The following is a 12,732-nucleotide window of genomic DNA, read 5'->3' on the forward strand; positions in this document are numbered from 1 at the left end:
TCATGTCTTTTCTGTGGGCTCTTCCCATCATCTTTCCGCTCACAACTTTATTTTGCTTCTTTGTTCTGCTTCTTTATTCGCACATTTTATTTGGGGGTTATGTAAACATGAACCTGGTTGTTTAGGCTCAAAATAAATTAACAGTAATACTGAAAATGATGTCCTTTCGAGGTAAAGCAGACTGCACCTCCATTGCCGAACTGTTCTTGTTTAACAATGATACATTTTAAAATACATTTTTATTGTTGCATTTATTTCAAGAATGTATTTTAAACTTTATTTCAATACATCTTTACTCTCTTCCATTCACCATCACACTTTATATTCGTGTCTTTTCCTTCTCTGTCCTTCCTTCATCACCTTGTATGTCCCAACCACTTTTCTTTGTCTCCATTTTACTCCCTCCTTTTCTTCTAGCAACGTTTTAATCCACATTGCCTCCTACTTCGTTCCTTTATTACTACTTCTAATCGGTTTCTTTCATTTCTGATGATTTATCTCTCTTTCAGCTTCTCAATCCCTGCTACTTGGTTCCTGGTTTTGCATTTACCTGTTGTCCTTCCTTTTTAGGTTTAATTTATGAAGTGCTTTAGCTGTGTGTTGGAGTCTTGTCACTAATAGTTTGAAGTATATACATATAGTGGTGGTCTTTGGGTCTGCTACTACTTTTGATTTCTGATCAATCTCATCTGTTTGCTTCATATTGGATGTCTTTATTCCCCATTTTTTATTTGCCATTTGGCGCACCTCTGGAGCATTTCGTCATAATAGTCTTCTGATTGAAGTTAGGAAACTGCTTTTTTCCCTTTTTAGGTCGCGCTAGCGAATGCAGCGCATGCACTGCTTCGCCTTCTTATGTCTCGCTAGCGAATGCAGCGCATGCGCTGCTTCACCTGGTTAGGTCTCGCTAGAGAATGCAGCGCATGCTCTTGTTGCCGCTTTCTGTGCCGAAGGGAGACAGGAGATGGCACGCACGGACAGGAGATGTGCACGAGTACGGACAGGAGATGTGCACTCCGTACGCGTGCACATCTCCTGTCCCCGGAGGCTGGCATCGCGCACTTTCAGTTTCCCTCCCCCCGTTGGCTCCACGGAGCCAGCTTGTTTTCGCATGTTGCAGCTGTGAATGCAAGGACGTGTGATGGAAAAGATCTTTGCTTTTAAACTATGAATTATGACCCCGTCACAATTACATATTCTCTTCTATTGCTGGTGACAACTGATAGTCTGTCTGTCTTCGGATTGACATTAGAGACTTTAAAAGTCACCAAATCCATTAACAGTGTCTTTACCATTAAAATACGTCTCTTGTGCCCTGAGAGGAATGTCACCAAGCACAGGAATTCTGGCGCTTAGACGCAGAACAAAGATGCTGCCTACATATATTTTCTGCCACAATGGTTGCAAACTTTTAAAAGCTGTAGCATACCCCCTACATGTAAAATGTCACTGGGCCACTTCAAAACGACCAACAAATTCACACAATAATTCTATAAAAATGTAAATACCGCAAATAGGTTAAGTAGATTTATGGGGCTTGAGCCTTCACTTTTGATTTTCATTCTTGCCTTTGTCACAATATCATACCCAGCTGGAAACAATCCTCTTGTCGTGTGACACTTCCAGCCAGTCATGGTTTTTCAGCCAAAAGCACTTTGCATGCTTGGATTTATTTAGCCAATTTTGTATCTCTGAACATATTTAACAACTCACATTAAAGTTCTTTTCAGTTACCTCTTCTTAAAGTGCATTACAAAATGATTGCCAACAGACCTGTACCCCAAAAAGTGGCCACAGTGGGATCCTCTATCAGAAATTAGAGGTTTCGATTCGTTGGAGCCTCCGCGCTTACTCACAGCCTGGACATGTCTAACAGTTACTAATTGCCCAATTACAGAGGGGCGACCCCCACTCTTTTTTTCAGGTCGAGCCTGGGCAGCGCCTGCGCTGCTCTGCAAGGCATGCTGTAGTCAGGTAGGGACTTGACGCTCCACCCATTTTTTCATTGGCTTGTGTCATTGTCCACTGTAAACTGTGGCTGTTCATTTGTCAATGGGTTTAGTAGTCCCTCTTTAGTACCGCCTTGTCTCATTTTGTGATGTCCCATGGCGACACTCCCTGTATCTTGTGTTAAGGCTCAGTAGGCTTTAATTACAGCCTCTGAGCACTATTTTCTCAAATAGCTGTGTCTTGCCTGCAACAGCAGGCATGACACGCTCTCTCCTAATGTCGTTTTTTGGTAAATTTTATAGTACGGTCCCCGAACGCATCCAATAGGTCTCGTATTTGCGAGAGTTTAAGCCATTGGCATTGTAAATAACAATGCCTCTATTTATGTGCTTTAAAAACAACACACATAAAAGGTATTGTCATTTACACTGCCAATAGCTCAAACTCTCGTAAATGCGAGACCTATTGCATTGCAAATGCTTGTTTTTCTTTCAGCAGTCCGTGGGAGTGCATGCCTCTTTTTTGCTTTATGCATTTCATGCTGCATGCCTCTTAAATACCACCCCGTATGCTCTGTGTTGCTCCCTCCACCTATGTAGCTCCTTCATTTCTTCCCTCACCCCTGACTGCTTGACTGTTTTGTTCTTTTCTTTTTTTATTTCATATTTCCTCCCTGCAATAAGCTCCTCTTTTGCTCCCCTGTCTCCTATTCCCTGTTCTTCTCCCCCCACACATTAGCTTTCACCCACCCAAACCTCCCCCAACACTCTTGTTGCATTCTTCATGTTCTTTATAACAAAAAAATGTATTTAAAAAATGCACTTTTGCGCATAAATATATATATATATATATATATATATATATATATATATATATATATATATATATATATATATATATATATATATATATATATTTTATTTTTTATTTTTTTATTTACCGTTTCAAGATTGGTGTTCATTGTCTTGGAACAGTAAATTTAAAAAAGAAATCAAAATGATTGCTGCATCATACTGGATGTACGCACGTGCATGTTGATGCATGTACTCGTATATGTCGGCACAGTTTGCCATAATGGTGTCATGCAGAACGTCCGCAAAAAACATTTTTTCCCGATATATCTGCTATTTTGATCACAGCATTGGCAAAGTCAATTGATCTGCACTGGCAGCCAGGCTATAGATCCATTGGCTTTGTCAGAGCTTGTTTAACATTCCAGGGTCAGACATTTCAAATCTGGACTAGAGACTGCTTTAGCTGTTTTGCTAGCCTCAATTTATAAAATATACAATAACAATACATTCATACAAGGGCATGCTGTCACCCCATATTCATGGATTGGCCTGTTGAACTGTCATTAATAATTTGGTTCTGCCCACTATAGTGTACAGCAAGGGGCAATGGCGATGTGTCAGCTGTACTGTACCATGAGTAAAAACATTTTTTCTGATCACATGCAGAGCTGTTGGAAAAGGAGTGCATTCCAGTCCGAGGTATGGTGTAGTTGGGCCACTCGTTTATTTTTATATTTATAGTTTGACAATTTTTGTGCATTGCATATACATGCATAAAAGTCAATAAAAAGAACATTGTTCTCTTGCCTAGATTATTGCCAATCCTTGCAACAAATTCTTGAGATACCAGAGGTCAGTGCTAATAAATTAAAAGGCCCAGAAAAATGTATTGCAAGTCACTGTCCTAGTTTATCTGGTACGGTGTTGACGAAAAAGGTTCCTTTGTGACCCTTTAATTCTTTTATAGTAAAAGACTCAATTTTTACATTTGCTAATAAAATCATCTACCACTTTGATCCATAGATGGCCACCAATATTACTGTTATAAACTCTTCTTAGTTAAAGTTTAACCAGTATGACCTAGATGTGCAGTTTCAAACAATAGCTTACATAAACCACTCTGTGACACAATTATATTATGCCCAATGATGATATCATTTTCCATTGGCAACTCAAATGCAAATTGCTGGAAAAGCATCAAAGTTTTTTTCTAAGCATCTACCGTGGCCAACCAATGATAATCTATTCATAATCTTTCTTCAATACAGTGTCATTCTCATACGCTTTGCGCTCTACTCTTCTTCAGCAATACCTACTTCTGTAGTAGGGGATCTCTGTGTATAGTCATAATCTAGTGAATAGTCCCGCCCATGTGCGTGGACCCCGGAGCAATCAAAAATAATCTCTTAAGGTGTCGAGAAATTCAGAACTGCACAGACACTTAAGAGAGAATTAAAGACAGATAATGCAGCCTATATCCACAGGCTACACTGTCCAGTACTTCGACTAGAAATTCCACCAAAAATCCACAAACAGCAAAGCCTGTCCAGATTTCCCTTGCTTTACCAGCAAAAACCCTCTGGAATTATAGAGAGGAAGACATGGACAGACAAGCCCCATAGGCTGCCATTATGTGGCTCAGAACAGGATACTGTGCTTTTAAGAGAACTTTCCAGAACTTCACAGTATCCCAGAATGCACTGCAGGTCCCTTTTACTTTCAGTTCTTTTTTCCGGCTCCTGCAAGCAGGACCCTGGAGCATTGAGCTCTCCCTTTTCAAGGGTTTATTGGTGATTTTTTTCACTTTTTCAAGTTACTTGAGTGCTTTTCTTGAAGTACTTTGGTGTTTCTTTCTGTTTGTCTTTTGGCGCACTCTTTAATTGTCAAATATGCGTGCATTATTCGACAAATGCCCGGAGTGCGACAGGAAGAACGCCAAGTCTGACCCACACGAGGTGTGTATCATCTGCCTTCCTTCATCCCATGTCCCAGAGGAGTGTGACATCTGCCAGGGTTTCTCTAGCAGGACCCTGAGGTATAGGATGAAGATCAGGCTTCAGGGCCTCGAAGACAGAAGACTGAAGGCACAAGGTGGGTCTGGAGGGGCTTCATCTGCCCATGCTGAGGCCTCTGGGGGGCTCCCATAGGGGCAGGAAGACCAGCAAGCGTCCCCATTCTCAGTCTGTGTCGATTGCACCGACTACGTCGTCGAGAGGGATGACTGCAGTCTGTTCCCCGTCTCCCCAGGGCTCTGGGTCAAAGCGGCGTCGACGTTCGACATCGAGGGAACTGAACAGGCCGCCGTCGAGATCTCCTGTGACGATTTCGTCGTCGTCATCGTCTGAGTTGTCGTCGAGTTATCGACGTCGAGAGGCCCGCCGTCAGCGCTCACCGTCGAGGCGACAACGCCGTTCGCCGTCAGCGAAGAGGAGAAGGTCGTCGTCGAGGGGATCCTTGACGTCGAGGAGAAGGTCGCCGTCGAGGCGAAGGAGATCACCGTCGAGGCGAAGGAGATCGCCGTTGAGGCGAAGACATTCGCCGTCGAGGGATAGGCGCTCGCCGTCGAGGGGCCGACGTTCGCCGTCGGGTCGCCGTTCTTCGACGCCGAGAAGGCGCAGAAGGAGTTCTGGCGCCAGGAGTCAGTCTGACAGGCGTCAAGTGCCTTTGGGAGACTCTCCAAAGTCCCAGCCTAGTAAGGAGGGCGGGTCACCGGGCTCGGTATACTCTGTTGTGTATACCCCTGCTAGGCCGAAGACAGTTACTCCTCCTCCTCCGTTACCGAGAGGACTTCCTCTGCGGGCTCCCACCCCGCCTCCTCTACCTCCACTTCCGCCTCCTCCTCCTCCTCAACCTCCTCCTCAACCTCAGCCTCAACCTCAGCTGCCGGCTGACAAGCCTCCTCCGATTCCTCCGAGGACAGGTTCATTACCACAATTTCCGACTCCTCCTAAGGGGACCCCTGGGCCAAGGGCCCCAGCCAAGCCGAAGTCACCTGCCCCGGTCGAACCGGCAGGGCGACCAAAGCCAAGGAGGTCCCGATCCCGCTCCGGACGTCACAGATCCTCCACGAGGTCAAGACTGCGCCACAAGAGGCGCAGATCACGGTCCCGCACGGACTCTTCCAGGACCCGGTCCTACTCCCCGACTTTGTCGGACTCCCCGGGGACGAGAGTGTCTCCTGTGGACGATATCAGTACGTTCCAGGATGTCCTCCTGAAGGGTGCAGCAAAATTGGGAATCACGGTGACGGCTCCAACACCTACGACGTCCGTGATCTTTGAGACACTGCATAAGAAGCATTTGTCTCGTCCTTTACTACCGCTCGTACCAGGATTGGTAGAGCCTCCGGAGGAGCTGTTCCTCATGCCTGCAGTGACGAAAGCCGCTCCATCCCGGCTTCTGAAGAAGTACAGGGCTCCGGATTCCGACCCGGCTTTTCTGCAGATAGACCCGATTCCGGACTCCGTTATAGTGACGGCAGCCAGGAAACAACACTCTACCTTGCTGTCTTCTACCGTGCCTCCTGATAAGGAGAGCCGATGGATCGACTCAGCTGGCAGGAAGGCCTGTGGGACGGCATCTACGACCATGAAGGCCTCTAGCTATGGGGCTTTGCTGGGACGTTATGATCGTGCCCTGTGGGAATCCCTCCAGCTGTTCACAGAACTCCTGCCACGAGATAAGAGGGAGGATTTCCTGAAGATCCAGATGGAAGGGATGCTGGTTTCGAACCAGGTCATCAGCGCGGCCGCTGATGTCTCTCTTTTGGCGGCCCATGGGTATTGTCATGGGATCAACCAGCGACGCCATGCTTGGCTCAGGCTCACATCACTCAAGCCGGAGGCCCAGCAGCGAGTGGCTAATCTGCCCTTCATGGGGGAAACCCTGTTCGGCAAACATGCGGATGATGAGATGGCCCGCATGAAGGCCCATTGCACACAAACACAGGAAGTTCCTGCGATTCCAAGTCGGCGCTAATCATTATCAGTACACAGTACTGCAATTCGGACTGAAGTCTGCACCCAGAACGTTCTTGAAGTGCATGGCAGTGGAAGCCGCACACCTAAGGAAGAACAAGGTGTTTGTCTACTCGTACCTGGACGATTGGTTGAACAAGGCCTCCTCCTTCTCGGAAGCTCAAGCGCTCTTCCAGAAGACATGCGTTCTCTTGAACAAGCTGGGGTTAAACACCAACATGTCCAAGTCTGTCCCGACTCCGGTCCAGTGCATACAGTACTTCGGAGCCTCCATCAATACGCTGTCAGCAAGCGTGTCTCCTGCGGAGGAGCGACAATTATCACCCCTTCGGAAGGCTCAGCTCTTATGACCACTCCATCTACAACAGTGAGGACGGTGTCTTCTCTATTGGGATCGATGGCCTCTTGTATCTTCCTCACGCCACACGCACGGCTGCACATGAGACCATTGCAGGAGTGCTTGGAGGATCAGTGGGATCAGAGTAAAGGATCTTGGGACGACAGGATACGACTGTCTCTGCATGCTCTTCAGTCTCTGAAGTGGTGGTGTTTGGCGGAGAATCTCCTGAGAGGGGTTCCCTTCCACAAGGACATTCCCACACAGACTATCGTGACGGATGCATATCTCCACGGCTGGGGGGCGCACTCCGGAGACTTACAGATTCAAGGGACGTGGTCCCAGACGGAGTCCACGTACCACATCAATTTCCTGGAACTCAGAGCTGTTCACTTGGCGCTGAAGGCCTTTCTTCGGTCCTGCCAGACCAACTCTCTGCTTGTGCAAACGGACAATACGACCACGATGCATTACCTCAACAAGCAGGGAGGCTTGAGATCGCGCACCCTGTCGCAGGAGGCGCAGGCGATCTGGCACTAGCCAGAGGACTGACGATAACGGCTACCCATCTACCAGGTGTGCAGAATGTTCAGGCAGACGCACTGAGCAGACTGATTCAGGAAAACCACGAATGGGTCATAAACAACGAAGTACTAGGAGAAGTCTTCGCAAGGTGGGGGACTCCAGACGTAGATCTGTTCGCCACCGCCGAAAACAGCAAATGCCGAGACTTCGCCTCCAGGTACTACCAGCCGGGGACGCTGGGGAATGCCAGACCACGTTATGGATCAACTGGTCGAACAGCTTTCTGTACGCTTTTCCACTCATTCCCCTGATTCCGATGGTTCTCATCAAGCTGTACCAGTCCAGGGCGCGGATGATACTGATTGCCCCGGAATGGCCCAGACAGTGGTGGTTCACGGACCTGCTTCACCGGTCTCTCCTTCCTCACATGAGGCTGCCGTGCAGGCCGGACCTTCTCATGAAGTTCGGGGGGCAGATGTTGCACCCCAACCTCTGTCTTTGAGTTTGGCGGCATGGCTCCTGAGATAGTGCAATATGGCCATCTGAATCTCCCAGAAGATTGCATGGACATACTGAAGGAGGCTAAGCGACCTTCCACTAGGACTTCTTATGCGTACAAGTGGAAGAGGTTTTGCATCTGGTACAAGTCCAAGAACTATGACCCGACGACATGTAAGGAAGATGTCATCCTTCCATATCTTCTACATCTGGCGCAGTCTGGCCTTAATGTCCATTCCATAAGGTTCATCTGGCTGCATTGACTGCCTACAGAAAATGCCCTTCACAGACTTCCTTCTTTCAGATCCCTGTGATCAAAGATTTTTTGGAAGGCTTGAAGAAAGTGTTCCCTCCTGTCCGGCTTCCTTCTCCTTCATGGGAATTGAATGTGGTGCTGTCCAGATTGATGAAGGAGCCTTTTGAACCTATTCATAAGGCTTCGTTGCAACACCTGTCCTGGAAAGCGGCGTTCCTCGTGGCCATTACATCGGCCCGCAGGGTGAGTGAAATTCAGGCGTTGTGTTGCCAAGAACCTTATACTGTATTTCATGCTGCTAAGGTTGTTATGCGTACTCACCCTAAATTTCTTCCTAAAGTTATATCTGACTTTCATGTTAACCAGACCATAACTTTATCTACGTGTTTTCAAAATCCTTCCTCTCCAGCGGAAAGGTCCCTGCATTCCCTGGATGTCAGGAGGGTGTTGAAAGTTTATCTGGATAAAACCAAGGATATTCGTAGGTCAGACCAATTGTTTATCAATTATGGGTCAGTCAGGACAGGTCTTGCTACCTCTAAACAGTCCATTTCTAGGTGGATTGTGTCCTGTATACAGTTGTGTTACCAAAAAGCTGGTAAGACCTTAGGGGGTAAACCTAAGGCTCATTCCCCCAGGGGCAAAGCTGCCACGACTGCTTTGCTCCGTAATGTTCCAATTGCAGAAATCTGCAAGGCGGCCACTTGGAAGTCGGTCCATACCTTTGCTAAGCATTACTGCCTGGACACTGATGCCAGGGCAGACGCTCGGGTTGGGCAGGCTTCGCTGCGAAATCTGTTCGCACAGTAGTGGTGTTATTTCTCTTTTCTCCACCGCCGCTTTGGTGTGGGGATGGGCTTGCCATTCTATTCACTAGATTATGACTATACACAGAGATCACCTACTACAGAAGGAGTAGTTTCTGTCCTGTAACTCCAGTTCTGTAGTAGGGGTATCTCTGTTATAGTCATAAGCGCCCGCCCTCCTCCCCGGTGGAGAGAGATATTCATGTAAGGAATGCTACAGGTCTGGCGTGTTACGCCTTCAAAAAGAACTGAAAGTGAAAGGGACCTGCAGTGCATTCTGGGATACTGTGAAGTTCTGGAAAGTTCTCTTAAAGGCACAGTATCCTGTTCTGAGCCACATAATGGCAGCCTATGGGGCTTGTCTGTCCATGTCTTCCTCTCTATCATTCCAGAGGGTTTTTGCTGGTAAAGCAAGGGACATCTGGCCAGGCTTTGCTGTTTGTGGATTTTTGGTGGAATTTCTAGTCGAAGTACTGGACAGTGTAGCCTGTGGATATAGGCTGCATTATCTGTCTTTAATTCTCTCTTAAGTGTCTGTGCAGTTCTGCATTTCTCGACACCTTAAGAGATTATTTTTGATTGCTCCGGGGTCCACGCACATGGGCGGGACTATTCACTAGATTATGACTATAACAGAGATTCCCCTACTACAGAACTGGAGTTACAGGACAGAAACTACTCCTTCACACACATCTATGATATCGCAACAGCCACTACATATTCACCATCGACATCCATTTTTTCCATCTCAGAATCTAAAGGAGTGAAGGATGGACAACCAGCTCTGTTAGCTCTTACATTCTTGCCTCCTTGTATATTTTGAATGTGAGAGGGAATGGAAAACTCAAATTTTTGTTATGACTGTGTGCCTAAATCTCACAACGAAAATGTAACTAATTCAAGCTCATGTTCAAATACTAATAATATCTTGCACTCCAACAGTTTATTGAACCAAATGAGTGTTTTCCATGACAATGTGCATTATAACATTGATCTGAACATATTCTGATCTTCCCTTTTTCCTGGACATTTCTGTATGCTTCAGTGCAGCCCTCATTTCTGTGCCTTCTTGGATTTGTTACCGGTCTTCCACCTTAGTTCACTTGGGTTCTTTCATAATCTCCTCTCTAACTGTTGCTCACACATTTATTCTTTGTTTGATACCTCTATTTTATATGGCTCTACTGTTATTGCCTTACTCTAAGATGTCTTTCCCACCCCCAATTAGGATGTTGAACAAAGGAATGGTGACATCACGTATGGACAGTTTGCTCAGCTTTACCGAAGCCTTATGTTCAGCGCACAGAGAACGGTAAATACTATACTGTGGAGTATATCACACATCTGTCGACCTGCTATAGGAGTGAAAATATGATGTTAAAGCCATATTTTAGCGGTGGCGTTAATTGAAAAAACTCTTTGTTGTTGTTCTGTGGCACTTGTATTTCGCACAAACAGTGATTGTGTCCTTGGGTTCATGATGTCCAGATGACTTTCCGTTCATGATGGTGTGATCAGTGGATTCTAGGAGCACAGCAGGAGTGGATGAAGTGAGCTCCCATGGGAACAAAGATGGATCTATAATGACCAATTGTGACAGGGATGGCCACTGAGTTCTCCAGACCTTGCATATGTAGGATACCTTGTCTAGATTGGTAATTGTAATGGAAACAATGGGTAAAAGCTTGTCTTAAGCATACCCAAACTTGCAGGTGCTTGGTGACATCTGCAGCATACACTTTCATTAAGTATAGAAAACTGTGAAGGATGGAATGCTTAAATTAATCTCAGCCACTGGTAATCACTAGGGCTGCGTCCCAGTCTATCATATTCTTCACGCCATGCCACCTCAGTTTGGACCCAGCAATATGCAAATCAGTCTTGACCCTGCTCTGATAGGAACAGTCTAGCCCGCACTGCCAAACCAGGTCACCCTGAACTGGAACGCAAGCAACCTGGGACCGGTTTTGCCCTAGTTATGGGCTCATCAGCTGGGTACAGCATAGTTCCAATGACCGTGTGCACGGGGCCCACTTCTAGGTATACCTATCCCTCTCAGCGCTGCACACTAAGTATACAAAACAGTGATGGATGGAATAACTCAAGGCTGCATCCCAATCCATAGTTATGGTGTGCAAAATAACAATGGATTGGGATGCAGCCCTCAGTAATTGCCAGAGGCTGTCAGTAATTCAAGCATTCCATCCATCACTTTCATGCTAGACCCTGTTCAAGAGGCCACGTGGAAAATAGGGGCTTCTGGACCTAAACCGTGGAGGTTGAGGTTGTTTGCCTCCGATGTCCTGTCATGGCTATGCAAACAGGGCCACGTACAACCCTTTCTGTACCTGAATATCGGTGGCAGAGATGAGCAGTCACAAGCTTTTCACAGGTGTCGGATATCATTCATTCAGTTGTGGTGAGATGCAATATACTGACCTATGCACTGGGACTTGAGGCACCTCAACCAGCTATCTTATTTCCCGCCTTGGTTCCCCTCCCTCCTAGCCTAGACTTTTCCCCCTGTAGTAATGACCATGATAGCATGAGTTACACTCCGGTGAAGATATTGATGCTTTCGGTCTCGCATGGTTCATTTAATCTTTTTTTTCACCAGTCAGTGATACCTCTGGTGATCAGACGGATAGTGGACTTCAGCAACGCACAGCTCCTCTCCGCTTCTGAGAAGATATGCACACCACAGCTCCACCAGGGCCCCTTCCAGACTACAGTAAAGCTATGGCTGGCAGGCAGTAGTCCAAGTAGAGGACTGATCATTCTAGGAGTTGCTGATTGGTTATCTATGGTTGGGGCGGCCCCATTTTGGCAGGTCTCATCATGGCCATGCATCGGTCAATTTTAGAGCATATGATTTCACACAGGCCTCCCTCCTCTCAACAAAACGACTCAGGACAGGCCACAATAATATCATGCCCAGTGGCACCCCGGCAACCTGAAACCTTGTACATTCCTGATACACAGGTCAGCCATGAAAGTTTAGACCGGCACAGGTCAGCCTTGATTCCTCGTTTTCTGGCTGAGTAGAGCAATCTGCTACTGGCCACCACCCGAGGCACGCAGATTGCTCTCCTCCGTTTTCCTCCACTGTGAAACCCCATTAGAACTGGGGTGTTGCTGCACTTGACTCCTCTGGACAATCACTCTTGCAATATTGACATGCTCCTTCCCCCTCTTTTCAAGCAGGATCACTTCTAGGTGCTTCAGTTCAGATGAACAGCTTCTGCTAGCAAAGGCAGAACTTAGATAATGTTTGCTTACCTCTGGGAAGCTGGCTATCAAGCAGACACAAGCTCTGGTTGCAGCTCTGGTTGCAAAACAGTCCTCTAAGAACTCTGGAGCACTCACGTCTTTTGATCATTGGAACATGCGGGTCAAAGCAGAATTCAAATAGGATACATTGACTCTACTCTCGGAACCAATTGGGGAGGGGTTTCCTTTTAATTGTTTCTCCCGGCTCCAGTCTAGACACCACCTTTCTGTACAGTGATGCTCCTTATATTAATGTAGGTAGTCTCCAGCATTGAGCACCCACAACAGAGGCATAAAGAGGTGTAAACCTTTCTTCACC

General features: G+C 46.7%; 1 protein-coding gene across 2 annotated transcripts in view; it reads left to right on the forward strand.

Moving 5' to 3' along the window:
- Positions 1–12,732, forward strand: part of PLCG1 (phospholipase C gamma 1) — a 595,860-nt gene that overhangs the window by 296,870 nt on the left and 286,258 nt on the right. For both annotated transcript variants that reach the window (XM_078652159.1, XM_078652158.1), the window contains exon 6: positions 10,372–10,455. In XM_078652159.1, the coding sequence (XP_078508285.1) occupies positions 10,372–10,455 (84 nt within the window). The remainder of the gene's footprint in view (positions 1–10,371; positions 10,456–12,732) is intronic.

Source organism: Lissotriton helveticus, chromosome 7 (assembly GCF_964261635.1).
Source record: "Lissotriton helveticus chromosome 7, aLisHel1.1, whole genome shotgun sequence".
Lineage (NCBI taxonomy): Eukaryota > Metazoa > Chordata > Amphibia > Caudata > Salamandridae > Lissotriton > Lissotriton helveticus.